The 27,628-nt window shown below is 45.8% G+C and overlaps 1 protein-coding gene across 1 annotated transcript in view; it reads left to right on the top strand.

Annotated features, from left to right (window-relative positions):
- cdc42bpab (CDC42 binding protein kinase alpha (DMPK-like) b) overlaps window positions 1-27,628 on the top strand; it is a 90,374-nt gene that overhangs the window by 56,897 nt on the left and 5,849 nt on the right. Inside the window, exons 8-38 of the mRNA XM_084151330.1 lie at window positions 4,182-4,320; window positions 4,597-4,706; window positions 4,866-4,945; window positions 5,392-5,558; window positions 6,083-6,211; window positions 6,539-6,672; window positions 6,800-7,042; window positions 7,233-7,343; window positions 9,101-9,345; window positions 10,782-10,887; window positions 12,317-12,441; window positions 13,255-13,360; window positions 13,496-13,647; window positions 13,891-13,982; window positions 14,216-14,292; window positions 17,903-18,022; window positions 18,179-18,262; window positions 18,467-18,572; window positions 18,838-18,974; window positions 19,320-19,459; window positions 19,939-20,020; window positions 20,190-20,409; window positions 20,637-20,699; window positions 20,833-21,086; window positions 21,278-21,617; window positions 21,907-22,004; window positions 23,233-23,317; window positions 23,576-23,699; window positions 24,007-24,124; window positions 24,722-24,842; window positions 25,161-25,321. Of these exons, the coding sequence (XP_084007456.1) occupies window positions 4,182-4,320; window positions 4,597-4,706; window positions 4,866-4,945; window positions 5,392-5,558; window positions 6,083-6,211; window positions 6,539-6,672; window positions 6,800-7,042; window positions 7,233-7,343; window positions 9,101-9,345; window positions 10,782-10,887; window positions 12,317-12,441; window positions 13,255-13,360; window positions 13,496-13,647; window positions 13,891-13,982; window positions 14,216-14,292; window positions 17,903-18,022; window positions 18,179-18,262; window positions 18,467-18,572; window positions 18,838-18,974; window positions 19,320-19,459; window positions 19,939-20,020; window positions 20,190-20,409; window positions 20,637-20,699; window positions 20,833-21,086; window positions 21,278-21,617; window positions 21,907-22,004; window positions 23,233-23,317; window positions 23,576-23,699; window positions 24,007-24,124; window positions 24,722-24,842; window positions 25,161-25,321 (4,269 nt within the window). The remainder of the gene's footprint in view (window positions 1-4,181; window positions 4,321-4,596; window positions 4,707-4,865; window positions 4,946-5,391; window positions 5,559-6,082; window positions 6,212-6,538; window positions 6,673-6,799; window positions 7,043-7,232; window positions 7,344-9,100; window positions 9,346-10,781; window positions 10,888-12,316; window positions 12,442-13,254; window positions 13,361-13,495; window positions 13,648-13,890; window positions 13,983-14,215; window positions 14,293-17,902; window positions 18,023-18,178; window positions 18,263-18,466; window positions 18,573-18,837; window positions 18,975-19,319; window positions 19,460-19,938; window positions 20,021-20,189; window positions 20,410-20,636; window positions 20,700-20,832; window positions 21,087-21,277; window positions 21,618-21,906; window positions 22,005-23,232; window positions 23,318-23,575; window positions 23,700-24,006; window positions 24,125-24,721; window positions 24,843-25,160; window positions 25,322-27,628) is intronic.

Raw genomic sequence — 27,628 nt, 5'->3', positions numbered from 1 at the left:
TCTTGGCATTCTCTCAACCAGCTTCACCTGGAATGCTTTTCCAATAGTTTTGAAGGATGCTTTTCCTTCACTCTGCGTTCCGACTCATCCCAAACCATCTCAAAAATTTTATTTTTATTTTTATTTTTCACCTTTATTTAACCAGGTAAGCCAGTTGAGAACAGGTTCTCATTTACAACTGCGACCTGGCCAAGATAAAGCAAAGCAGTGCAATAAAAACAACACAGAGTTACATATGGGGTAAAAAACATAAAGTCAAAAATACAACAGAAAATATATATACAGTGTGTGCAAATGTAGCAAGTTATGGAGGTAAGGCAATAAATAGGCTATAGTGCAAAATAATTACAATAGTATTAACACTGGAATGCTAGATGTGCAAGAGATTATGTGCAAATAGAGATACTGGGGTGCAAAAGAGCAAAATAAATAACAATATAGGGATGAGGTAGTTGGGTGGGCTAATTTCAGATGGGCTGTGTACAGGTGCAGTGATCGGTAAGGTGCTCTGACAACTGATGCTTAAAGTTATTGAGGGAGATAAGTCTCCAGCTTCAGAGATTTTTGCAATTCGTTCCAGTCATTGGCAGCAGAGAACTGGAAGGAATGGCGGCCAAAGGAGGTGTTGGCTTTGGGAATGACCAGTGAGATATACCTGCTGGAGCGCAGACTACGGGTGGGTGCTGCTATGGTGACCAATGAGCTAAGATAAGGCGGGGATTTGCCTAGCAGTGATTTATAGATGGCCTGGAGCCAGTGGGTTTGACGACGAACATGTAGTGAGGACCAGCCAACAAGAGCGTACAGGTCACAGGGGTGGGTAGTGTATGGGGCTTTGGAGACAAAACGGATGGCACTGTGATAGACTACATCCAATTTGCTGAGTAGAGTGTTGGAGGCTATTTTGTAAATGACATCGCCGAAGTCAAGGATCGGTAGGATAGTCAGTTTTACGAGGGCATGTTTGGCAGCATGAGTGAAGGAGGCTTTGTTGCGAAATAGGAAGCCGATTCTAGATTTAACTTTGGATTGGAGATTCTTTATGTGAGTCTGGAAGTTGAGTTTACAGTCTAACCAGACACCTAGGTATTTGTAGTTGTCCACATACTCTAGGTCAGACCCGTCGAGAGTGGTGATTCTCAAATTTGGTTGAGGTCTGGGGATTGTGGAGGCCAGGTCATCTGATGCAGCACTCCATCACTCTCCTTCTTGGTAAAATAGCCCTTACACAGCCTGGAGGTGTGTTGGGTCATTGTCCTGTTGAAAAACAAATGATAGTCCCACTAAGCCCAAACCAGATGGGATGGCGTATCGCTGCAGAATGCTGTGGTAGCCATGCTGGTTAAGTGTGCCTTGAGTTCTAAATAAATCACAGACAGTGTCACCAGCACCCTTTACGGTGGGAAATACACATTCGGAGATCATCCGTTCACCCACACCGTGTCTCACAAAGACACAGCGGTTGGAACCAAAAATCTCAAATTTGAACTCCAGACCAAAGCACACATTTCCACCGGTCTAATGTCCATTGCTTGTGTTTCTTGGCCCAAGCAAGTCTCTTCTTCTTATTGGTGTCCTTTAGTAGTAGTTTCTTTGCAGCAATTCGACCATGAAGGCCTGATTCACACAGTCTCCTCTGAACAGTGGATGTTGAGATGTGTCTGTTACTTGAACTCTGTGAAGCATTTATTTGGGCAGCAATTTATGAGGCTGGTAACTCTAATGAACATCATAGCGCTTGATGGGTTTTGCGACTGCACTTGAAGAAGCTTTCAAAGTTCTTGAAATGTTCCGTATTGACTGACCTTCATGTCTTAAAGTAATGATGGACTGTCATTTCTCTTTGGTTATTTGAGCTGTCCTTGCCATAATATGGACTTGGTCTTTTACCAAATAGGGCTATCTTCTGTATACCCCCCCTACCTTGTCACAACATAACTGATTGGCTCAAACGCATTAAAAAGGAAAGAAATTCCACAAATTAACTTTTAAGAAGGCACACCTGTTAATTGAAATGCATTGAAGTTTGTTGTGAGTATGCCAAGAGTGTGCAAAACTGTCATCAAGGCAAAGGATTGCCATTTGAAGAATCTCAAATATAAAATATATTTTGATTTGTTTAACACTTTTGGTTAATACATGATTCCATATGTGTTATTTCATGGTTTTGATGTCTTCACTATTATTCTACAATGTAGAAAATAGTAAAAATAAAGAAAAACCCTTGAATGAGTGGGTGTTCTAAAACCTTTGACCGGTAGTGTGTGTATATATACACTGCTCAAAAAAATAAAGGGAACACTTAAACAACACAATGTAACTCCAAGTCAATCACACTTCTGCTAAATTAAAACTGTCCACTTAGGAAGCAACACTGATTGACAATAAATTTCACATGCTGTTGTGCAAATGGAATAGACAACAGGAGGAAATTATAGGCAATTAGCAAGACACCCCCAATAAAGAAGTGGTTCTGCAGGTGGTGACCACAGACCACTTCTCAGTTCCTATGCTTCCTGGCTGATGTTTTGGTCACTTTTGAATGCTGGCGGTGCTTTCACTCTAGTGGTAGCATGAGACGGAGTCTACAACCCACACAAGTGGCTCAGGTAGTGCAGCTCATCCAGGATGGCACATCAATGCGAGCTGTGGCAAGAAGGTTTGCTGTGTCTGTCAGCGTAGTGTCCAGAGCATGGAGGCGCTACCAGGAGACAGGCCAGTACATCAGGAGACGTGGAGGAGGCCGTAGGAGGGCAACAACCCAGCAGCAGGACCGCTACCTCCGCCTTTGTGCAAGGAGGAGCAGGAGGAGCACTGCCAGAGCCCTGCAAAATGACCTCCAGCAGGCCACAAATGTGCATGTGTCTGCTCAAACGGTCAGAATCAGACTCCATGAGGGTGGTATGAGGGCCCGACGTCCACAGGTGGGGGTTGTGCTTACAGCCCAACACCGTGCAGGACGTTTGGCATTTGCCAGAGAACACCAAGATTGGCAAATTCGCCACTGGCGCCCTGTGCTCTTCACAGATGAAAGCAGGTTCACACTGAGCACATGTGACAGACGTGACAGAGTCTGGAGACGCTGTGGAGAACGTTATGATGCCTGCAACATCCTCCAGCATGACCAGTTTGTCGGTGGGTCAGTCATGGTGTGGGGTGGCATTTCTTTGGGGGGCTGCACAGCCCTCCATGTGCTCGCCAGAGGTAGCCTGACTGCCATTAGGTACCGAGATGAGATCCTCAGACCCCTTGTGAGACCATATGCTGGTGCGGTTGGCCCTGGGTTCCTCCTAATGCAAGACAATGCTAGACCTCATGTGGCTGGAGTGTGTCAGCAGTTCTTGCAAGAGGAAGGCATTGATGCTATGGACTGGCCCGCCTGTTCCCCAGACCTGAATCCAATTGAGCACATCTGGGACATCATGTCTCGCTCCATCCACCACCGCCACGTTGCACCACAGACAGTCCAGGAGTTGGCGGATGCTTTAGTCCAGGTCTGGGAGGAGATCCCTCAGGAGACCATCCGCCACCTCATCAGGAGCATGCCCAGGCGTTGTAGGGAGGTCATACAGGCACGTGGAGGCCACACACACTACTGAGCCTCATTTTGACTTGTTTTAAGGACATTACATCAAAGTTGGATCAGCCTGTAGTGTGGTTTTCCACTTTAATTTTGAGGGTGACTCCAAATCCAGACCTCCATGGGTTGATACATTTGATTTCCATTGATAATTTTTGTGCGATTTTGTCGTCAGCACATTCAACTATGTAAAGAAAAAAGTATTTAATAAGATGATTTCATTCATTCAGATCTAGGATGTGTTGTTTAAGTGTTCCATTTATTTTTTGGAGCAGTGTATATATGTACTATGCTTCTTTGTCAAGGGCCATGTACACAAATAAATTAATGAAACGGGAAAATAATTATGTAAATGTTATTATGCAAACAGTATAGAACTATACTGCTGTCTACTGCAATAGCGGAACATGCATGATCAGTAAAAATAAACTAGAAATAGAAAGATTTGACAACTTTACGCAAACAATATATTTAGGATGCATCCCAAATGGTACCCTATTCCCTGGTCAAAAGTACTGCACTAAATAGGGAATAAGGTACCATTAGGGACATATCCTCATTATTCTGACTCCTTTCCCTCCTCCCTCAACCGGGTCCCCAGGAGCGTTTCCAGTTCCCCCTGCAGATGACGGACGTGTCCGAAGACGCCAAGGACCTAATCCGACGCCTCATCTGCAGCCGGGAGCACCGCCTGGGCCAGAACGGCATCGAGGACTTCAAATCTCACCCCTTCTTCTCTGGTAGGGCTTGAAACCGTTTGAGGGAGCTCTGTCTGTATCGCATTAACTGTCTATATCGCGTTAACTCTTGTCTGTATAACTTTGTCTATTATCGCGATAACTCTGTCTAACTCCAATCATCAAGATGAAATTACGATGGCTGCTTTCATCGTGATGATTGCCGTTGAAGTGAGACTAGACGGTAGTGATACGATTTTAAACGACAATAAGAAACGGGATATTATGATAAATATAACAGTACGAAACTGTAATGCCAATTTGTGTCATTCCTGTCAGGCATTGACTGGGACAACATCCGTACGTGCGAGGCCCCCTACATACCAGAAGTCAGCAGCCCCACAGACACATCCAACTTTGACGTGGACGACGACTGTCTCAAGAACTCGGTAAGTCTCTCTTTATGGGACTACATCAAGACTTAAAGAGTCTTTCTTATTCTCAGCTTTCCGTCTCTGTTTCCATCTTTTATTGCTCCTTCATCTCTCTCATCGGTCTGCAATGTTGTTGAGGTGTGTTTTAATCAAATGTGTTTTGTGTTGTGTCAGGAGACGATGCCCCCTCCCTCTCACACGGCCTTCTCTGGACACCACCTGCCCTTCGTAGGCTTCACCTACACAAGTAAATGGTGAGTGGCCGCTAAACAGCAATTTGTCTTCAGTTACAACGTTTACTTCCACAGCTTTGTTAATAGATACAGCATACATAAAAATACATCCTCACTGCTAGCCTGGTCCCAGATCTGTTTGTGCTGTCTTGCCAACCCCTATGGTTGTTCTGAGCATGGACTATACAGCACAATCAGATCTGGGACCAGGCTACTTCACTCCTACTTTTCTATCATCTGATCTAACCTCATTCCACACTTAAACTAGCACTCAATTTCCCACCAGTGAGAAACTATTGAATCATCTGATTGTCATCTTATCCTAGCCTGAAGGCTAATGGTTTGTTAATAGTGGTTTTTCTCTCTCCCCCTTGCTCTCTCTCTCTCTCTCTCACTCCCTCTCTCTCTCCTTTCTTTCCCCTCACTTTCTCTCCCCCTCTCTCTCTCCTCTTTCTCCCCCCCTTCAGTACCCTGTCTGACCGGGGCTGTCTGAGGGAGTCAGGCGGTTCGGGTCCGGCCCAGATGGATGTGTGTGTCCAGCGCAGTCTGGAGGAGAGTCTGGCCACCGAGGCCTATGAGAGGAGGATACGACGTCTGGAGCAGGAGAAGACCGAGCTCAGCCGCAAGCTGCTAGGTACACACATAGACGCACATATACACTGAGTGTACAAAACATTACGAATATTGAGTTGGAGACTCCCCCCTTTTCCTCTTAGAACAGCCTCAATTCGTTGGGGCCATGGACTCTACAAGGTGTCGAAAGCGTTCCACAGGGTGCTGGCCCATGTTGACTCCAATGTTTCCCACAGTTGTATCAAGCTGACTGGATATATTTTGGGTGGTGGACTATTCTTCATACACACGGGAAACTGTGAAAAACCCAGAAGCGTTGCAGTTCTTGACACAAACCGGTGCGCCTGGCACCTACTACCACACCCCGTTCAAAGGAACTTAAATATTTTGTCTTGCTCATTCACCCTCTGAATTGCACACATACACAATCCATGTCTCAATTGTCTCAAGGCTAAAACATCATTATTTAACCTGTCTCCTCCTCATCCAGGCCACTCTCCAGATGTTTAATTTACACACCGTCTCTCTAGTACTTTCACACTCTCCTTTCCTCCTCTCCTTACCCTCTCCTCGTTCCTCTTCCAGAGTCGACCCAGACAGTCCAGGCCCTGCAGCACGCGTCAGGAGAAGGACCAGCACCCGTCCCCTCTAGCAAGGAGGTGGAGATCAGGAGTCTGAAGACTGAGATTGACATCCTCAAGAAACAGATCGCAGGTAAACATTCAACTGTAAAGATTTGACTGTGTAGTAGAACACAAACAAATTCCAGCCAGGTCAGTCGGACTGGAAATACATTATACATAATGGGCAAGTGCATACATAATGGAAAGATAGACAGTAATGACTAGGAAGACATAATAACTGGCAATCCATAATGCATACAGTAAACAGCCAGGTTCATTATGGCAATTGCATAGTCAATGACCTGTACAATGAAATATATAATGACCGAAAACATACATCATATGTAATGCATATTGGATAAAGTTGTGTATAACAACATTGACCCTCTGTAATGTGGGTAATGTGTGTGTGTGTTAGACTCAGGTCAACTGGAGCAGAAGTTGGAGGAAGCTACGTCAGCCCGTCGAGAAATGGAGGACTCATCCAAACACATCAGGAGCCTGGAGAAACAGATGAAGAGCCTCAACCTGGAGAGGGACGACCTGCACAAGGTGGGTGTGGGTGTTGGTGTGTCGGTGTGTGACTTCCCTAGGTCTCGATACAACATATAGCACCCACCTGGGTGTTACTCCCAGTCACTCAGTATCAGCCACTAACCCTAACCCTCATTCCCTATAGGACTTAATGGAGGCCAGTGAGAAGATGAAGAGTCAGTCTAAGGAGTTGAAAGAAGCCCACAGCCAGAGGAAGCTGGCCATGCAGGAGTTCTCCGAGCTCAACGAGCGTCTGACTGACCTCAGATCAACCAAGCAGCGCCTGGGCCGCCAGCTCCGGGACAAGGAAGAGGAGATGGAGGGTTTGTCCCAGAAGGTGGAGGCTCTACGGCTGGAGGTGCGCAAGGCCGAGAGGGCCAAGAAGGAGGTAGAGTAGTCGCGTGATTCCTGTGGTTCTTCGAGGTATTGGTGTGTCTGTCTGTTGGATGTTTTTTACCTGTTAAGTTTATGGTAGTTAGTGTGTGCATGTCTACGTGAAGGAAGATCTGTGTGTTGGCTTCTACTGTGTGTGTGTGTGTGTGTGTGCGTGCATTAACCCCTTGCTGGATGTGTCTCAGATGGAGGCCCAGTCCGAGGAGCAGACCGCAGACTCTCAGAAGGAGAGGAAGCTGAGAGAACGATCAGAGCAGTACTGCAGACAGCTAGAGGAGGAGCTGGACGGACTCAAGGTAGCACACACTGGAGGCCTTCACAGGTCCAAAACGTTGGACCCGTTCCGAAATGGACCTGGGGCTTTCCCATCCGGACCTGATATGCATAAATTAATTTGTAAAATATAGAGACCCGTTCCAAATGGACCCGCGGACAACTAGACCCGTTCCGTATAGACCTGATCAGATCCAGTCCCAGTCCGATCCGAGTGAGGGAAGCAGCAGAAAATGTTTAAGCGACTTTAATAACCAGAGCTGATAAAGTGCGAGGGAGAGGAAGTAGAGAGAGGTGACGCTCTAGCAGGGGCCGTGCTGTGTGTGTAGGCTACTGTGAGTGTGAGCGAGTGACGGAGGGAGGAATGAGGGAGAGACGGCAACCAACCAAGCCAACTTGCTCTATAGTAGATTAATAGCTGCCATAGCTAGGTTATTTATCATGCAATATGATTACGTAGTACCTTTCTTGACTGCATCAAACAGGGAGAAGCTAGTTAAGCTATCTAGCTAGCAGCTAGCTAGGCTAATTGAGTCTGCATGCGCTTTCTCGTCCTACACAGTTACAAACAACAACTCCATTCAGAATATAAAGTAGCAGCCTGCCTGTTGGCTCTTGGTCGTTGTAGCCTATCCTTCACCTTTAACTTTTAAATTCCGTATCGGGTCTCGGGTATTCGGGTACAGGTGGATCCGTGAAGACCTCTTAACACACACACACACACACACTAACACACACACACACCCTTTCTAGAAGACGTAACTCATAATTCTCTTACCCATTCTAGAAGACGTAACTCATCATTCTCTTACCCTTTCTAGAAGACGTAACTCATCATTCTCTTACCCTTTCTAGAAGACGTAACTCATCATTCTCTTACCCTTTCTAGAAGACGTAACTCATCATTCTCTTACCCTTTCCAGAAGACGTAACTCATCATTCTCTTACCCTTTCTAGAAGATGTAACTCATCATTCTCTTATTATTTTTTTTATTTATTTCTCTCACTCTCTGTTGCTCATGTTCAGATCTTCACAGATGTAATCACATTTTAGCCGTTTAGCAGACGCTCTTATCATTTTACATTTACATTTTAGTCATTTAGCAGACGCTCTTATCCAGAGCGACTTACAGTTAGTGAATACATATTTTTTTTATACTGGCCCCCCGTGGGAATCGAACCCACAACCCTGGCGTTGCAAACGCCATGCTCTATCAACTGAGCTACATCCCTGCCGGCCATTCCCTCCCCTACCCTGGACGACGCTGGGCCAATTGTGCGCCGCCCATGAGTCTCCCGGTCGCGGCCGGCTGCGACAGAGCCTGGATTCGAACCAGGATCTCTAGTGGCACAGTTAGCACTGCGATGCAGTGCCTTAGACCACTGCGCCACTCAGGAGTAGCGAGAGCGACTTGTAGTCAGAGACGCACATGTAGGCAATGTGAAATGGCTAGCTAGTTAGCGTAGCGTTCAATCGACGGCGTCACTCACTCTGAGACCTAGAAGTCGTTGTTTTGTGGCGCGACTGAAAGCGCTACTTCATGGATGACACTTCTCGATGTGTTCAGAGGGTCCCTGGTTTGAGCCCAATCCGGAACAGGAACAGGGACAGGGACGGAAGCAATACTGTTACACACAAAACACACACACATTGGGTGTATTCACTAGGAACCAAAGGGAAGCAAACCTTTCCATTGCAAAACGTTTCGCTCCGGCGTGCACTAATGAACACACCCCTTGTTGTGTGTATGTGGCTAACTCCTCTCTTCCCCTGAACTAGAAGCAGGTGGGGCCATCAGCTTCGGTGGTGGGCTCGGACCAGAGCCAGGAGGTGGGGAAGCTGCGTGCCGACCTGGAGAAGAAGACCGTGTTCTACGAGGAGGAGCTGAGCAGGAGGGAGGCGCAGCACGCCAACGAGCTCAAGGGCCTCCGCAAGGAGCTCCGCGACGCAGAGGGACAGCAGCTCACCCTGCAGAAGGAGATCCTGGTCCTCAAGGACAAACTGGATAAGACGCGCAGGGAGAGGTGCGTGTGTTTGTCTTGTCTGTCTACATATGTATTTCTTTGTGTGTGTCATGGGTTATGTGCGTTACCGCCTTACTAAATTTGGATATCCACAACACTCATAGACTTATAAAATTGACATATAGGACAGTCAATTTACAGACCTAGACAAAGCATTCATGGTTCTGGTCAAAACTCTTTGTAGTAAATGGAGACATACTATACATGCCTGACTGTTTTCTTCCCCTTCTTTCTAGCGAGGGTTATACGAGGTAAACTTGGTCAAAGTTACTTCACCCTGGACTCTACTGTGCTCACAGTGTAGTTAGATCTTAGATACCTCCTATTAGGACTGTCACCATAGCAGTGTCATGGTATAAACATTTTCCATGGCAAAAAACCACCAAGCAGACTAAACTCTTTGCTCCTTTAAAAACCTGCTTTATGTCAAATATTGTGTGCTAAAGCTTTGGAAATAAACATGTGACAACAAAAGGCAGTTAAGAACGGTTTTCCTTAAGATATTAAGTCCCCTTCAATTCTTCATGTTCCTTGCTAAGATCCATCTGAGTATCACGATACTGGTATCATGACAACCCTACCTCCTATTGTGACCTTGCTCCTGAGAAGACTCTTGTACATGTCTTAGAGTTCCTTAGATCTAACTGCCGTTGTTTGTCTATCTACTTGAACATTTCCATTGAAAGTACTTTTTAGTCCAGTAATAGGTTTATTAATCTGGGACTGGGAAACGGGCCTATAGAGTTGACATATTCAGTAGGACAGTTACTGTCTCTCTGTAGTAGTACTTACCTGACAGTGTACTCGTCATCTTCTTTCCAGCGAGGTTTATACGAGGTAAACATGGTTAAAGTTACTTCACCCTGGCCTCTACTGTGCTGTACTCACAGTGTAGTTTAACATTAGTTACCTTCTCTCTTCTGACTTAGCTCCTGAGAAGGCCCTTGTTCATGTCTTAGAGGCCCTTAGATCTAGCTGGTGTTATCCCCCTCTGCCTCTGTCCAAGAAGCAACATTTCTCTAAGCTAACGACACCTAATACAGACTGACACTGGAGAAATATAAAGCTATAAGATGTTGTTTTTCTACCCTCCAGCTTAGCATCCCTGGCTTGCCTAGTTCAAACTGGGGTGCGTCCCAAATGGCACCCTCTTCCCTATTTAGTGCACTACTTTTGACCATGGCCCATAGGGAATGGGATGCCATTTGGGATGCAGATCTGGCCCCTGGAAAGTCTCTTTAACAGTATTAATGTGGTTGAGATTAATAGGGCATATCTGACTGGTCTTTGTCTCAAAACACCTTATCTGGCCTATGAGTGTAATCTTCGGACCTTGCTCTGAATAGCAGGCATAGTGTGTGATTGATGTGTGTGTGTGTAAGTGATGATGGATCATCTGAATGTGTGTGTCGGTCTCTTGTGTGTGTGTGTGGCAGCCAAAGCGAGCGTGAAGAGTTTGAGACGGAGTACAAGCAGAAGTACGAGAGGGAGAGGGTCATTTTGACAGAGGAGAACAAGAAGCTCTCCAGTGAACTGGACAAGGTGAGATGTTATACACACACACACACACACACACACACACTGCCCTGACCTGAGGTAACCCTTTCACACACACATCCCAATTCTCGCATCATATGACTCCCCCCACCTCCACCCTTCTCTCTTGGCAAAGCCAATATAATCACTGTTCATCTATATCCACTTTCAAACCACGGTCTCCTACACACGCAAATGGAACGGCCCGTTGGATCCCAAACTATTGACTTTGGAAGTGGGAAAAATGGGAATGAGAAATGGAAGTTCCCAAACAAAATACTTTTGTAGGAGTTCTGACGTATCATATTAAAAGTGATGTTTGTTTTTATGGTATTGCATATTAAGTATAAAGCAATGCCTTGAAGTTGATAGCACCCAGGGTGCATGTGGAAAATAGGGAACATTCCCCAACACTTCCTGAACACATGCACAACCTGGAGGAATAGGGAGAAGCACATATCATTGGCCGCGTCCCAAATTACACCCTATTCCATTTGTAGTGCATCACTTCTGACCAGGGCGCATAGGGGACTGGTCAAAAGTAGTGCACTATTCTGTTTCACATGCTTTCAGCATGAAAGCCAGAACACAGGGATCAGATTATAACGTATTTTTTTTTCTGTGAATGATGAGATGTTTATTTTTTATTTATTTTTTTGTCTAAAGCTAGTTGTTTTCGTTCTGAAATAAATGCAGAAATGTCAACAAATACAAGGTTACCTTGGAAATATTATGTTTAGCCTGTTTAAATTATCCTTCAAACTGTGTATTATAACTCTGGGTCCATGTTAGCTTGCACTTACCATTGTTTTGCTGGTCCTATATCAACCAACAACCTACTTGCCACTTTTTTGCAATATGCCCAGTAATAATTTCCTACTGTCAAACCATTACGCTAAAACACACTCCCTCTGCAACTGTCAAGTAGGTTATAATTACCAAGCTAGCTACATGTATTTATAAATGGCCAGTTGTTGCAACGAGTGCTAGGATCAGCACTTATGACATCATCGATCATAATGTATTATATAGATGACTAGTGAGCCCCTCTTTCCACCTCCCTGCCCTCCTCCCCCTCTCTCTCTTCTCTCTACCCACCCTACCCTTTGTTGGGATCCCCCCTGGCCTGCCCTTCTCTCCCCTCTTCTTTTACCCTTCCCCTGTACCCTGTCCCCTCTTTTTATGCCCCCTCTCCCTTCCCTAACTTTCTTACCTCCTGCCCTAACCTTTTCTCCCCTCTCTCTGTCCCTCTTTCCCCTTCTCCAACCCTGCCCTGCCTTTCCCCACCCTGTCATACCCTTGAAACTCTGGCGCAACATGTCTCAAATTAAAGTTAAATCGCAATATCTGCTGAGGTTGCCAAACTCTGTATAATATCTATGGCTCTGATTGACTTTGTGTTGCCCTCTCTCCTCTCCTCTCCTCTCTCCTCTAGCTGACCTCCATGTTTGAGAAGCTGAGCAGCAGCAACAGACAGCTGGAGGAGGAGATGAGGGAGCTGGCTGACAAGAAGGAGAGCGTTGCTCACTGGGAGGCCCAGATCACTGAGATCATACAGTGGTGAGGGGTGGAGAGACATACAGGACATACATGCACGTGCGCACACACACATGCTTACACACACACACACACACACTGCAACACTGAACTGATACAATGGTGAGTGGTGCCCCCTGCCTGCCACTCCAGGACACTGCAGTAGGAGAAACCTGGTTTCCACTAGATAGCACATATTGGCAATATTGTAAAAAATCATAAAAACCAAAATATGCTTTTTGGTTTTAATGTAAGGTTAGGGTTAGGCATAAGGTTAGCACTGTGGTTGAGGTTAGGGTTAAGACTGTGGTAACTAGTGACGACCAGAGCTCCTGTATGGACCATAGAGACCCCTAGTGGGGGAAATGTGTATGTACTGGCAAGGAAGGTTCAGAACCCTCTATGTCCACAGTATGTACACAGAACTCTGGCTCTGGGCCTATTTAGGCTGAGTCCCAACTGGCATCCTATTCCTTTATAGTGCACTATTTCGGGAAACGCAGTGCACTATATCGGGAATAGGGTGCCATTTGGCATACATTCTTAGTCTAATACTCAATACAGTGTAATGGCAAGTTATCGTAACCGTATTGTAATCTTGTAGTCCAGTTAAAGTGACAGTTTGGATATGATGATAACGTATGTAACAGAGACTGTGGTTTGTGAGTTAATTGTGAGGGCTACTCATATACCTGTATTTATTGACTGTGTTACACGGCCAACGAGTTTGTGTACTACCTACAGGGTGGGGCTTCCTACAGGGTGTGTGTGTGTGTGTTTGTATAATGATGTCAGTGAATGTGTTCTCTGTTTGTGTGTAATGTGTGTGTGTTCCAGGGTGAGCGATGAGAAGGATGCACGAGGCTACCTCCAGGCTCTGGCCACTAAGATGACGGAGGAGCTGGAGGGACTGAGAAACACCAGCCTGGGTGCCAGGGCCACGGTGAGACACACACACACACACACACACACGCACGCAAGCACATCTGTACCTCTCTCCTCACATCTGCATTGAACTTACCCTTCGTCATTTATGTTCCTTTCACTCTCCTCTCTCTCCCTCCTTTCCCCCCTACAGCAGGACATGCCGTGGAAGGTGCGGAGGTTTGCTAAGCTGGACATGTCTGCCCGTCTGGAGCTGCAGTCTGCACTGGACGCTGAGATCAGAGCCAAACAGACCATCCAGGACGAACTGAACAAAGTCAAGGCCTCCAACATCTCCACTGAGTGGTACGACCACTGCTGCTCTTACTTACTTCCTTCTACCTTTAAGTTCTTACTTAGTCTAAGAACTACACTGAGACTTAGAAAATCGTTATTGTTCAAAAAGGGAACATGGGATATCGGGCACATTCTAGTGCAGTACATTGCAATCAGTCGAGAGCGTGCACCTAAACCATTGCTCTGTTACGTTTGCGTGATTTGATTTGGCATTGTTGACATTCTCTGGCTCATCCATCCTCCTCTCCTCAGTAAGCTGCAGGAGTCGGACACTAAGAACCAGGACCTGCTAGCTGAGATAGAGAGGCTGAAGAAGGAGACGGAGGAGCTCCGCCTGCGCAGGGGTGAGACTGGAACCATCACCTCTGACCTATGTTTCTCCTCTCCACACTATCAATTATTTTTGAGTGCCGACCTTTTAGTTTTTCTATGTATGGAATAACTGGTCTTAAGCACCAACTAAGAAACTTTCAATGTATGAAACTGGGAGAGCGCAATGGTTTTCTACTTTCTCTGTGCTGCATTTAGGACAGCATGGTGATGTGATTCTGGTCTCTGGTATGTTTGTTTTGTGTAGGTGTGAAGCACCAGGACTCCCAGAACTCTTTTCTGGCCTTCCTCAACGCCCCCACCTCAGCCTTGGACCAGTTCGATGTAAGTAGCCATCCCTCGCACTTTACAGACAGGAAGGCTTTTAATAATCTGTTCTAAATTCCACGGTCTCTGACTTGTTTAAAGATTAGAGGAAATGTTTAAAGACCTCTCTTCTGTTGTTGAGTGACAGTGTCTTCCTTCACTTTTTTTTTTAAACATTGGTTTTGTTCAGAACATTCATTTTATTTTATTAATTGTATTTCTTTCATTTGTGTAAATATTTCACATCTTGTTTTTATTTGGTTCTACTTGCTTTCATGTTCTGCTCCGTCAGGACTCTTTATCCTCATCCTCATCCTCTTTAATTGAGTTTTGGGAAGACGTAAGTTTCTGTTGGGCCGACGGGTGTGGAGCTCTAGACTGTAGATAGACTATAAGCTAGTGGCCTCAGAAAGAGTGTGGTGATGTGATTTGATCCAGTGTTTGTGTGAGTGAGTGAACCATACCTCTCTGTGTTCGCCTGTGTGTGTATCTGTGAGCATCATAGCTAGTCCTGTGTGAGTAGATAAGCCTACTAGCCAATGAGTCTTCTGTGAATGTAGTTTTGGATCAGTGGCATACCCAGTCTTTGGCTACATCCCAATTTTCCACCCTTCTTCCAAATTGTGCACTTGCACACTCCGCGTCATCCATTTAAAAGCATAGGGTTGATATAAGAATTGGCTAGAGGGAGTTTCCACCATTGTTAAATCCATGTGAGAAAATGCTCACTTCAGGAAAAGGGGGAGAAACGGAAAATAGCCATTGCGTGAGTGGGGTTTGCAGCAGCAGAGTTTGGGCTCCTTGGCTTTTAGTCAAGACTTGAAAGAATGTTTGTATAATGAGCCGATTCCTCCCACTTAGTATACAGACATTGTTTGATGTCATCCATGGCTACTTGGCTTTGAGTCCAGACACTACAGAACATACTGTTTAATACTCTGTAGTGAGCTTCCCTTCCACACTGGTAGTACCATCATGAGTTCCCCTATTAGTCCTAGAGACTCTGTCCCATATCGCACCCTATTCACTACTTTTGATCAGGGGCTGTAGTCAAAGTAGTGCACTATGTAGGGAATAGAGTGCCATTTGGGACGCAGGCAGATATTACCCAATCCAGGCAGTGTCCTTCAGTGCAATGTGGAAAGGACATCCTCAGCAATAGATAGGCTACCATTCCTTTTTATGTGACCTATTTAAGAGCCACTTCAGACTTCTCAATGTTGACATCTTTCCATTTTTCTATCCCTCTCTCCCTCCCCCCACTGAAGCGCTCTCCATCCGTTGGGCCAACTAGCAAAGGCAGACGTGTAAGCTAAGCAGCAGTTCTGTGCTTGTTATTTTGTCTGTGCCCAATCACCCTCTGAATCTTAACCGTGTCTGTTGCATGAATGGGAATGTATTGTGTGTGTGTGTGTGTGTGTTGTGTCGGTTCTTATGCATGGGGCTTTGTGGAAAAAGCACCATTTGGACTTTCAAAAAAGTTAAATCAGATGCATCCTTCCAAGGAGTCTTTTATTGTATTTGTCTTTGCTTTTAAGGCATGGTGTATGTATGGGTGTATGGCCTGCACTGTAGTCCTCCAGTAAACTACAGTAGTGTATATGTGTGCATTTACTGCAGTTGTTGTTATCCTCCAAGTGGCTTTGTGGATTTCCCCAAACCAAATGTATGGTGTATGGCTGTGCTCTTGTACCTCGTGGCTACAGTCAGCATGGTCAATGGGTTACAGTGCATTCGGAAATTATTCAGACCCCTTGACTTTTCCACATTTTGTTATGTTACAGACTTATTGTACAATTGCTTTAAAAAAAAAAAATCAGTCTACACACAATACTCCATAATGTCAAAGCAAAAACAGGTTTTTAGAAATGTTTTCTAATTTATAAAAAAAAAAAAATGGAAATATGACATTTGCATAAATATTCAGACCCTTTACTCAGTACTTTGTTGAAGCACCTTTGGCAGCGATTACAGCCTCGAGTCTTCTTGGGTATGATGCTACAAGCTTGGCACACCTGTATTTGGGGAGTTTCTCCCATTCTTCTCTGCAGATCCTCTCAAGATCTGTCAGGTTGGATGGGGAGCACAGCTATTTTCAGTTCTCTCCAGAGATGTTCGATCGGGTTCAAGTCTGGGCTCTGGCTGGGCCACTCAAGGACATTCAGATACTTGTCCCGAAGCCACTCCTGCATTGTCTTGGCTGTGTGCTTAGGGTCATTGTCCTGTTGGAAGGTGAACCCCAGTCTGAGTTCCTGAGCGCTCTGGAGCAGGTTTTTATCAAGGATCTGTCTGTACTTTGCTCCGTTCATCTTTCCCTCGATCCTGACTGGTCTCCCAGTCCTTGCCACTGAAAAACATCCCCACAGTATGACGCTGCCACCACCATGCTTCACCGTAGGGATGGTGCCAGGTACCCTCCAGACGTGACGCTTGGCATTCAGGCCAAAGAGTTCAATTTTGGTTTCATCAGACCAGAGAATCTTGTTTCTCATGATCTGAGAGTCCTTTAGGTGCCTTTTGGCAAACTCCAAGTGGGCTGTCATGTACCTTTTACTGAGGAGTGGCTTCCGTCTGGCCACTCTACCATAAAGGCCTGATTGATGGAGTGCTGCAGAGATGGTTGTCCTTCTGAAAGGTTCTCCCATCTCCACAGAGGAACTCTGGAGCTCTGTCAGAGTGTGACCATTGGGTTCTTGGTCACCTCCCTGACCAAGGCCCTTCTCCCCCGATTGCTCAGTTTGGCCGGGCGGCCAGCTCTAGGAATAGTCTTGGTGGTTCCAAACTTCTTCCATTTAAGAATGATGGAGGCCGCTGTGTTCTTAGGGACCTCCAATGCTGCAGAATTTTTTTGGTAACTTTCCCAGATCTATGCCTCGACACAATCCTGTCTCGGAGCTCTACGGACAATTCCTTCGACCTCATGGCTTGGTTTTTGCTCTGACATGCACTGTCAACTGTGGGACTTTATATAGACAGGTGTGTGCCTTTCCAAATCATGTCCAATCAATTTCATTTACCAAAGGTGGACTCCAATCAAGTTGTAGAAACATCTCAAGGATGATCAATGGAAACAGTATGCACCTGAGCTCAATTTCGAGTCTCATAGTGAAGGGTCTGAATACTTATGTAAATAAGGTATTTCTGTTTTTTATTTTTAATACATTTGCAAAAATGTCTAAAAACCTGTTTTCGCTTTGTCATTATGGGGTATTGTGTGTAGATTGATGAGGATTTATTTTTATTGAATCCATTTTAGAATAAGGCTGTAACGTAACAAAATGTGGAAAAGGTCAAGGGGTCTGAATACTTTCCGAATGCACTGTATGTGTAGCGCTCGTGTCATGTGCATGGTTCATGGGTTTGTGGTCCAACCTGTAGGCTTCCTAATGACCGTTTACCAATGGATTGGTCAGTCCTAGCTCTACTACGACTATAATCTCCATTTACCTCTATAATACTTTACATCTACCTGGTTGAATCGATTTCTTGCTTTTTACTCTAAGCATGGATGGTGCTTTTTGGTCCCTCTTGGCTTCCTTACTTTCTACCAACTCCCTCACAACCTGTTTCTATGTCCTGGAACCCACCTTTCTTTATTTGTCTCTCTCTCTCTCATCCCTTTCTCCAGTTGGACTCGGTGGATAACTTCACTCCCTCCAACACTCCATCCAGAGGCGAGGACTCCAAGTCCCAGCTCAAGTCTCGCTCACGGTCGCCCTCCATGGCCAGCGACGTGGAGCCTATAGAGGTGAACTCTAACTTCTGAACTTTGACCCTCAACTTATATTATGCCTCATCTTAGACTGTTCTTAATCGCTAAGGGATGGTTTTCCGGACATAAAATAAATACGAGGTATATATTGTGCTGTACTCAAATCTTTCTCTGTCTTCTCCCACCCTCCAGTTGATAGACCACCCCCCACGACCAGTCCAGACCCCCACCATGCGATCAGGAGGGTATGGTAGTATCGGCCGCTCATCACCCAAGGTAAGACCTGACATCCTTTTTGGCTTCCCAAATACTGTTCTGCTGTTTAAATCTCGGTCAATACTTAATGTCAATCCCATGGACCCGACGAAGACCAGTTGCTGTATTTAAATAAACAAACTGTTGCTGTATTTCAATAAAACGTCCGTATTAGTCCTATGTGTTTTGACCGGCCCTCTGTTCTCCTTTGTTTGTCCCCTGCAGCCCAAAGCCCACCAGTTTGTGGTGAAGTCCTTCAGTGCTCCAACCAAGTGTAACCAGTGCACCTCTCTCATGGTGGGACTCATCCGCCAGGGCTGCACCTGCGAAGGTACAATGAGAGGAGAGAGAGCGATAGAAAGGGAGGAGGAGAGCGGGAGGAAGACAAAGATGGGAGAATGAGGAGAGAGGGATAAAGGAAGGAAGACTGGGATTTGCGGAAAGGGAGGGAGGGAAACTGAGATGGAAGGCAGGAGACTAGAATGAGAGCAGGAGGAGTGGGGTAGGACTAGACTGAGTTGGGAGTACACTGTCTCTTTTGGTGCTAGATATAAAATGGATATAAACTCCTTATTCTCTCCTGTCTGGTCCTTTAGTGTGTAACTTCTCATGCCACGTGACGTGTGCTGACAAGGCTCCAGCAGTGTGCCCCGTGCCACATGACCAGACCAAGGGGCCGCTGGGCATTGACCCTCAGAGGGGCATCGGCACAGCCTATGAGGGACACGTCAGAGTACGTATGACACAGAAGATTGTGTTTGTTTATGCACTCTTTTAACAACATTTGGTTGACATTTCCTGGTAGAATAAGTGAATTAAAGTGCACATTTAAAACGAAATCTTACCTTGTACGTTTGACGTCTATATCATAAGAGTCTGACCTGTGTGTGTTTGTGAGGTTTGCCTGTTAATGGTGTGTGTATAATAAAATATGTAGTGCTGGGCTGGAACAAAAGCCTGCACAACCAGTAGCTTCCAAATACAGTGGTTGTTTACCACTGTCAATACTAGGTTGGGTCTATCGTGAGACTAAAGTGTGTGTGTGTGTGTGTGTGTGTCTCCCTGTGTGTGTTCCCAGGTGCCCAAGCCAACAGGGGTGAAGAAGGGTTGGCAGCGGGCGGTGGCCGTAGTGTGTGACTTCAAGCTCTTCCTGTACGAGTTGGGAGAGGGCAAGACCACAACGCCCAGTGTGGTGGTCAGTCAGGTCATAGACATGAGGTAAGGACTACAACCTGAGCTCTGTCTGAACTACCACTCCCATAGCTGGGCAAGGGCAGGGCCACAAAGCCCAGTGTGGTGGTCAGTCAGGTCATATGCCGCGTTCAAAACAACTGGGAACTCTGAAAAATACGAGGTCATCAGTATATGACATCAGTGATCTTCAGGTCGGAAAGTCGGAGCTCTAGAAAGAGGCCAGAGTTCCCGAGTTGGATGACCGTTCAAATCGATTTTTCCCAGTCGGAGCTAGTTTTTTTTCAGTTCCCAGTTGTTTTGAAAGTGGCAATAGACATGAGGTGAGACTGACAAGGACTACGACTTGAGCTCTGTCTGAACTACAACTCCCATAGTCTCAGAGAGAAATGGCTACTTATTAGAATTACTTCTGGGTTTAGTCCTTTATTTGATTGAGTCAATCACTCCCCTATCTCTTTGCCTCTCCCCTCTCTCTCACACTTTCTCCCTCCTTTGTTTTCCAGGGATGAGGAGTTTTCAGTCAGCTCTGTTATGGCATCTGATGTCATTCACGCCAGCCGCAAGGACATCCCATGTATATTCAGGGTTAGCCTTTCATGATTTTTGAATACATGCATTTATGCATTCATACATTTACTCCCCAGCCTATTCCAGTCTTCAGATTTCTCAGGGTTTAACAATGCTTCAAAATTGTTGTGGGAGGCCATTCCGAAAGCCCTCACCTCGCACTACCCCTAACCTCTGACCCCTCCAGGTGACTGCTTCCCAGCTGTCCGCCTCCTCCAGTCACAAGCCGTCCATCCTGATCCTGGCGGACACCGACCACGAGAGGAACAAGTGGGTGGGGCTTCTCAGTGAGCTGCACCGCATCCTCAAGAAGAACAAGCTGAAGGAGCGCTTTGTCTATGTGCCCAAAGAGGCTTACGACAGCACGCTACCGCTCATCAAGACCACACAGTCCGCTGCTATTATAGGTAGGTGAAGGGGAGACTCACACACAGGCTGCCTCTTTATTTTGGCCACGTAGTAATCAAGTAATTGTAGGAAAAAACTCCTTTCTGTATCCGTCTCATTAAGAGTTTGTAGTATACAGCCATTGCATGTTCTACTGCAGAACAGATCAGGACATACTTTATGCACCTTGTTACCTAACTCTGCAGTATACTCTGAATCAAACATCCTCTTGATGTTATCTCTTCAGATCACGAGCGTGTTGCCCTGGGCAACGAGGAAGGCCTTTATGTTATCCATGTCACCAAAGATGGTAAGACTTTTGCACCCACCCCCGCCTGATGCACTTCACCCATTTTGCAGTAGAATGCTCACCACATATTGGCTATCACAGTGGAAAGGTATTTTTGACAACTCGCTCTCTCTCCCCCCTCCTGACCTAACAGAGATCACCCGTGTGGGAGACAATAAGAAGGTCTACCACATCGACCTGGTCCCCCAGGAGCAGCTCCTAGCGGTCATCTCCGGTCGTAACCGCCACGTCCGCCTCTTCCCCATGGCTGCGCTGGACGGACGGGAGATGGACTCCTACAAACTGGCCGAGACCAAGGGCTGCACAGCGCTGGTGTCCGGCCCTGTCCGAAACAACTCCCTCATCTGTCTGTGTGTGGCCATGAAGAGACAGGTCATTTGTTACGAGGTGGGTGGCGGGGACAGAAGGGATGGGGTTGATGGGACTTCATTTGTTAAGCACGTTGTCGTGTTTTACAAATTATTTAGTATAACTTTGATATAGAAAATACAGCAACTATATAGGCTATTTTTATGGGATTATGAAATAGAAAGGAATTTACTCACTAAATGACAACATTATGGTTCTATATCTCCCAGGTGAACAAGAGCAAGGTGCGCCACCGCCGGCTGCAGGAGCTCCAAACCCCAGGTCCTGTCCAGTGGATGGGTCTCCTGAGCGAGCGGCTGTGTGTGGGCTACCAGGCTGGCTTCACGCGCTACAGCGTCCACGGGGACTGTGCCCCGGTCAGCCTGCTGCACCCCGAGGACCACACCCTGGCCTTCATCTCCCAGCAGGCCCTGGACGCGTTGTGTGCCGTGGAGATCTCCTCCAAGGAGCTGCTGCTATGCTTCTCAGCCATAGGGGTCTATGTGGACTCGCAGGGCCGCCGCTCGCGCCAGCAGGAGCTGATGTGGCCGGCCGTGCCTAACTCCGCCTGTGAGTTCTGAACCAGCACAACTGTCTTAAAATTATCATAAACCAAAAAATAAGATTTTATTTCTGTTTACAAACGATAAGAAAATTAAAAAGTATATAGCTTCCGAATAGGTTTAAAACTGTCATGTGGAAACAGTCCTTGCTTCTAGAGCGGCTGTCTACAAATTTGTGAGGGGTTATATTTCCCCTGCCCCATCCCAAAGCTGTTTACCAAAACAAGTGGCAGGTCTGTCGTTTCGAATGTAGCTTTAAGCCTGAAGCTGATGTTTTCCTCCTTCCTTCCCTCCAGGTTACAACGCCCCCTACCTGTCAGTGTACAGTGAGAACGCTGTGGATGTGTTTGATGTCAACACAATGGAGTGGATTCAGACAATCCCACTAAAGAAGGTGAGAGTATAGGACTGCACATGTAGCAGAGGGCCGGTAGTCGGATTGGTGTGTGTGCATGGTACAGTGGCTTGCAAAAGTATTCACCCCCCTTGGCATTTTTCCTATTTTGTTGCCTTCCAACCTGGAATTAAAATGGATTTTTTTGGGGGTTTGTATCATTTGATTTTCACAACATGCCTACCACTTTGAAGATGCAAAATATTTTTTATTGTGAAACAAACAAGAAATAAGACCAAAAAAACAGAACTTGAGCATGCATAACTATTCACCCCCCCCAAAGTCAATACTTTTGCAGCAATTACAGCTGCAAGTCTCTTGGGGTATGTCTCTATAAGCATGGCACATCTAGCCATTGGGATTTTCAATTTTAGTCTCATCTGACCAGAGTACCTTCTTCCAAATGTTTGGGGAGTCTCCCCAAACATTATTGCTTATATCTTGCTTATTTTTTTCTTTAAGCAATGGCTTTTTACTGGCCACTCTTCCGTAAAGCACAGCTCTGTGGAGTGTACGGCTTAAAGTGGTCCTATGGACAGATATTCCAATCTCTGCTGTGGAGCTTTGCAGCTCCTTCAGGGTTATCTTTGGTCTCTTTGTTGCCTCTCTGATTAATTCCCTCCATGCCTGGTCTGTGAGTTTTGGTGGGCGGCCCTCTCTTGGCAGGTTTGCTGTGGTGCCATATTCTTTCCATTTTTTAATAATGGATTTAATGGGATGTTCAAAATTTCTGATATTTTTTTATAACCCAACCCTGATCTGTACTTCTCCACAACTTTGACCCTGACCTGTTTGGAGAGTTCCTTGGTCTTCATGGTGCCGCTTGCTTGGTGGTGTTGCAGACTCTGGGGCCTTTCAGAACAGGTGTATATATACTGAGATCATGTGACAGATCATGTGACACTTAGATTGCACACAGGTGGACTTCTGACGGTAATTGGTTGCACCAGATCTTATTTAGGGGCTTCATAGCAAAGGGAGTGAATACATATGCACGCACCACTTTTCCGTTATTTATTTTTTAGAATTTTCTGAAACAAGTTATTTTTTTAAATTTCACTTCACCAATTTGGACTATTTTGTGTATGTCCATTACATGAAATCCAAATAAAAATCAATTTAAATTACAGGTTGTAATGCAACAAAATAGGAAAAACGCCAAGGGGGATAAATACTTTCGCAAGGCACTGTAGGTGTAACCTTTGACCCCTTTGTATCTCCCCTGAAGGTGCGACCTCTGAACCCTGACGGATCCCTGAACCTCCTGGGTCTGGAGACAGTGAGGCTCATCTACTTCCGAAACAAGACGGCAGGTCAGTTACACACAGGATAGGCCTCTGGACTGCTAGATGCATAGGAGAGATCCATATCTCAATAATATGATTATTACCACTGACTGAGTGTAATACTCATTCTAATGGTCATATTCCACAGTAGTATTATTGTGTCGTTCTTTAAGAGATTTTTGCAATAAAAAAAAAACAGGATTAGAAATATTTATGATGATGATGGTCATGTTACTGATGTTGTTATTGTTGTTGACGACGGCGGCCATGTTGTTAATATTCCAGAGGGTGATGAGCTGGTGGTCCCCGAGACGTCTGACAACAGCAGGAAGCAGATGGTTCGCAGCTTGAACAACAAGAGACGCTTCTCCTTCAGAGTCCCTGAAGAGGAGCGGCTACAGCAGAGGAGGTAAACTAAACGCTACGTAGTGCACACTACACAATACACTACACACTATGTAGTGCACACTACACTACACACTACGTAGTGCACACTACACAATAAACTACACCAAGCTACTTCACAGAGGAAGTATACAGCTAATGGTACATTACACACTACAGATTTAGTACAGACTCCATACCATTCATCCATATACGTCCCCTCCATAGGCATAAAGCTCATCCTGTTCACGCAATATCCCTCTCCAATGGTGCATTCACCGTGTTCTGGACACAGTGACCTCATTCGTGTGTTTGGTGTGTGTCCTATACAGAGAGATGCTGAGAGACCCAGAGATGAGGAACAAGCTGATTTCCAACCCCACCAACTTCAACCACGTGGCCCACATGGGACCTGGGGACGGTATCCAGATCCTCAAAGACCTGCCCATGGTAAGACAGGGCACTAAGGAGAGTGTCCATGGATGTTCTGCTCAGTTGTAACAAGCTCAGTAGTTGTACCTCCTTCTCTTGTCCAGCTGAGCATCATGTGTTTGTACATGTGAATGTCTGTGCGTTGGTGTTCTCGTTTGTGTGATTTAATGTCTGTATGTGCATATGTGTGGTCATCATGGCCATATTACATGTTGTATGTGTGCATATTACATTTACATTTGAGTCATTTAGCAGACGCTCTTATCCAGAGCGACTTACAGTTAGTGAGTGCATACATTATTTATATTTTTTTCATACTGGCCCCCCATGGGAATCGAACCCACAACCCTGGCATTGCAAACGCCATCCCTGCCGGCCATTCCCTCCCCTACCCTGGACAACGCTGGGCCAATTGTGCGCCGCCCCATGGGTCTCCGATATGTGTTCATATCCATATTTGTGTCATTCTGTGAATGTATATTCACAAATGTTTGTGTGTGTCTGTATATCTATGCGTTCTTATACCATCTCCGTAATCCACATATCTGTGCCTCTCTGTCCTCATCCGCCCCGGTCTATTCTGTCCTCCCCTGTCCACTGACCTTTCTAACGCAGAACGTGCGTGTTCAGGAGAGTCGTGCTGCAGGCTTCAGTGGCTCCGTGTCCATCCCCTCCATCACCAAGAACAGAGCCGAGCCGGGACGGTCCATGAGCGCCAGCAGTGGACTGGGCATCCGTAAGTACCACACTACCAATCACACTAGGCTAGTAGGCTTAATAGTAAATAAATATTGTATAAAAGAATGTATCAATAAAATGGGGATTAAAGAAGCATCATAAAATAAAGGCCTGGGTAGAGAAAATGGAGGCGCTTGTTACTAGTGAACAATGGAAAGTATATTCTTGTAGATTTAAATGCATTGCCTGATACTCATCTGTCTAGCTTTCTCTGTTCCCTTCCTAACTCCCCCTCCCCTTCTCTGTCCCACTCTCTCCCCGTTCCTCTCTATCTTCCCCTATCCCTCTATTTTTGGCTCTCAACCTCTTTTTCCAGGTTCGTCATCTCAGAACGGCAGTGCGTTGAGAAGAGAGCTGTCCGGGGGTAGCTACAGCTCTAAGCGCCAGACCATGACCTCTCCCTCCGAGAGCTCCTTGTCCTCCGGAGGGGGTATGGACGGCTGCAGCGACGCACCCCTCTCCCAGTTCGACAGAGAGGTACGTGACCAGCCTAGCTTGCTTCCTCCCTAGGGCGCCTGGGTAAAGTGCACTTGATTAAGGCTACTAAAACTCAACTACTAACAATTGGGTAGAATTGTGCTGAATCGGTGTCTCAGCTTAGATGATATACCATAAATTGTTCTGATAAGTCGCATCTCTGATACTAATGTTCAGATAGTTGTATCTTGGTTGTATTTTGGTTGTGAGAGTCAAGTGGATGGATCTGAAACCACGTTTCACTAATCGTTTGAGCACAATTGCTCTAAATATGACTAGGTTCACCATAACACTACACAGAAACTGAAAATACTCTGGCTGGTGACCAATGACGTGGAAGACATATCAAACATCTACAGTGAGGGGAAAAAAGTATTTGATCCCCTGCTGATTTTGTACGTTTGCCCACTGACAAAGAAATGATCAGTCTATAATTTTAATGGTAGGTTTATTTGAACAGTGAGAGAAAGAATAACAACAACAAAATCCAGGAAAACGCATGTCAAAAATGTTATAAATTGATTTGCATTTTAATGAGGGAAATTAGTATTTGACCCCCTGTCAATCAGAAAGATTTCTGGCTCCAAGGTGTCTTTTATACAGGTAACAAGCTGAGATTAGGAGCACACTCTTAAAGTCCACAGAAGCAATCAATCAATCAATCAGATTCCAAACTCTACACCATGACCAAGACCAAAGAGCTCTCCAAGAATGTCAGGGACAAGATTGTAGACCTACACAAGGCTGGAATGGGCTACAAGACCATCGCCAAGCAGCTTGGTGAGAAGGTGACAACAGTGCGATTATTCGCAAATGGAAGAAACACAAAATAACTGTCATTCTCCCTCGGCCTGGGGCTCCATGCAAGATCTCACCTTGTGGAGTTGCAATGATCATGAGAACGGTGAGGAATCAGCCCAGAACTACACGGGAGGATCTTGTCAATGATCTCAAGGCAGCTGGGACCATAGTCACCAATAAAACAATTGGTAACACACTACGCCGTGAAGGACTGAAATCCTGCAGCGCCCACAAGGTCCCCCTGCTCAAGAAAGCACATATACAGGGCCGTCTGAAGTTTGCCAATGAACATCTGAATGATTCAGAGGAGAACTGGGTGAAAGTGTTGTGGTCAGATGAGACCAAAATCGAGCTCTTTGGCATCAACTCAACTTGCCGTGTTTGGAGGAGGAGGAATACTGCCTATGACCCCAAGAACACCATCCCCACCGTCAAACATGGAGGTGGAAACATTATGCTTTGGGGGTGTTTTTCTGCCAAGGAGACAGGACAACTTCACCGCATCAAAGGGACGATGGACGGGGCCATGTACCGTCAAATTCTACGTTCACCTTCCCTCAGCCAGGGCATTGAAAATGGGTTGTGGATGGGTATTCCAGCATGACAATGACCCAAAACAAAGGAGTGGCTCAAGAAGAAGCACATTAAGGTCCTGGAGTGGCCTAGCCAGTCTCCTCAAAACCTTAATTACATTTACATTTACGTCATTTAGCAGACGCTCTTATCCAGAGTGACTTACAAATTGGTGCATTCACCTTATAGCCAGTGGGATAACCACTTTACAATGTTTTTTTTTTTTTTTGGGGGGGGGGGGGGGGGGGGTGGATTCGGGTAAGGGAGGGGTAGAAGGATTACTTTATCCTATCCCAGGTATTCCTTAAAGAGGTGTGGTTTCAAATGACTTGGAGAAGATCTGCAAAGAGGAGTGGAACAAAATCCCTCCTGAGATGTGTGAAAACCTGGTGGCCAACTACAAGAAACGTCTGACCTCTGTGATTGCCAACAAGGGTTTTGCCACCAAGTACTAAGTCATGTTTTGCAGAGGGGTCAAATACTTATTTCCCTCATTAAAATGCAAATCAATTTATAACATTTTTGACGTGTTTTTCAGGATTTTTTTGTTGTTATTCTGTCTCTCACTGTTCAAATAAACCTACCATTAAAATTATAGACTGATCATTTCTTTGTCAGTGGGCAAACGTACAAAATCAGCAGGGGATCAAATACTTTTTTCCCTCTCTGTATGTAACTAGACATATGAAAGTGTGCCCCATAACTCTGCCCCCCCCTTCACCCACAACATCCACCACCCAGCCTCCGTCTTCTCGTGCCCTCCCATATCGCCCTTCGCCTCATCCTATCCCTCGGTCCGATTGGTTCCTAGACCCACCACAACCCCTCATAGGGAAATCAATCGGCCCCCCCCCTACGCAACCCTGACCCAAACCTCAGTCCCAGCCATTCCCCTCTCTGGTTCTCTGCATCTGGCCTCTTCTCTCCAACCCT

Source organism: Coregonus lavaretus, assembly GCF_964263955.1.
Source record: "Coregonus lavaretus genome assembly, chromosome: 33".
NCBI lineage: Eukaryota > Metazoa > Chordata > Actinopteri > Salmoniformes > Salmonidae > Coregonus > Coregonus lavaretus.
This window is presented reverse-complemented; position numbering and strand designations above follow the sequence as displayed.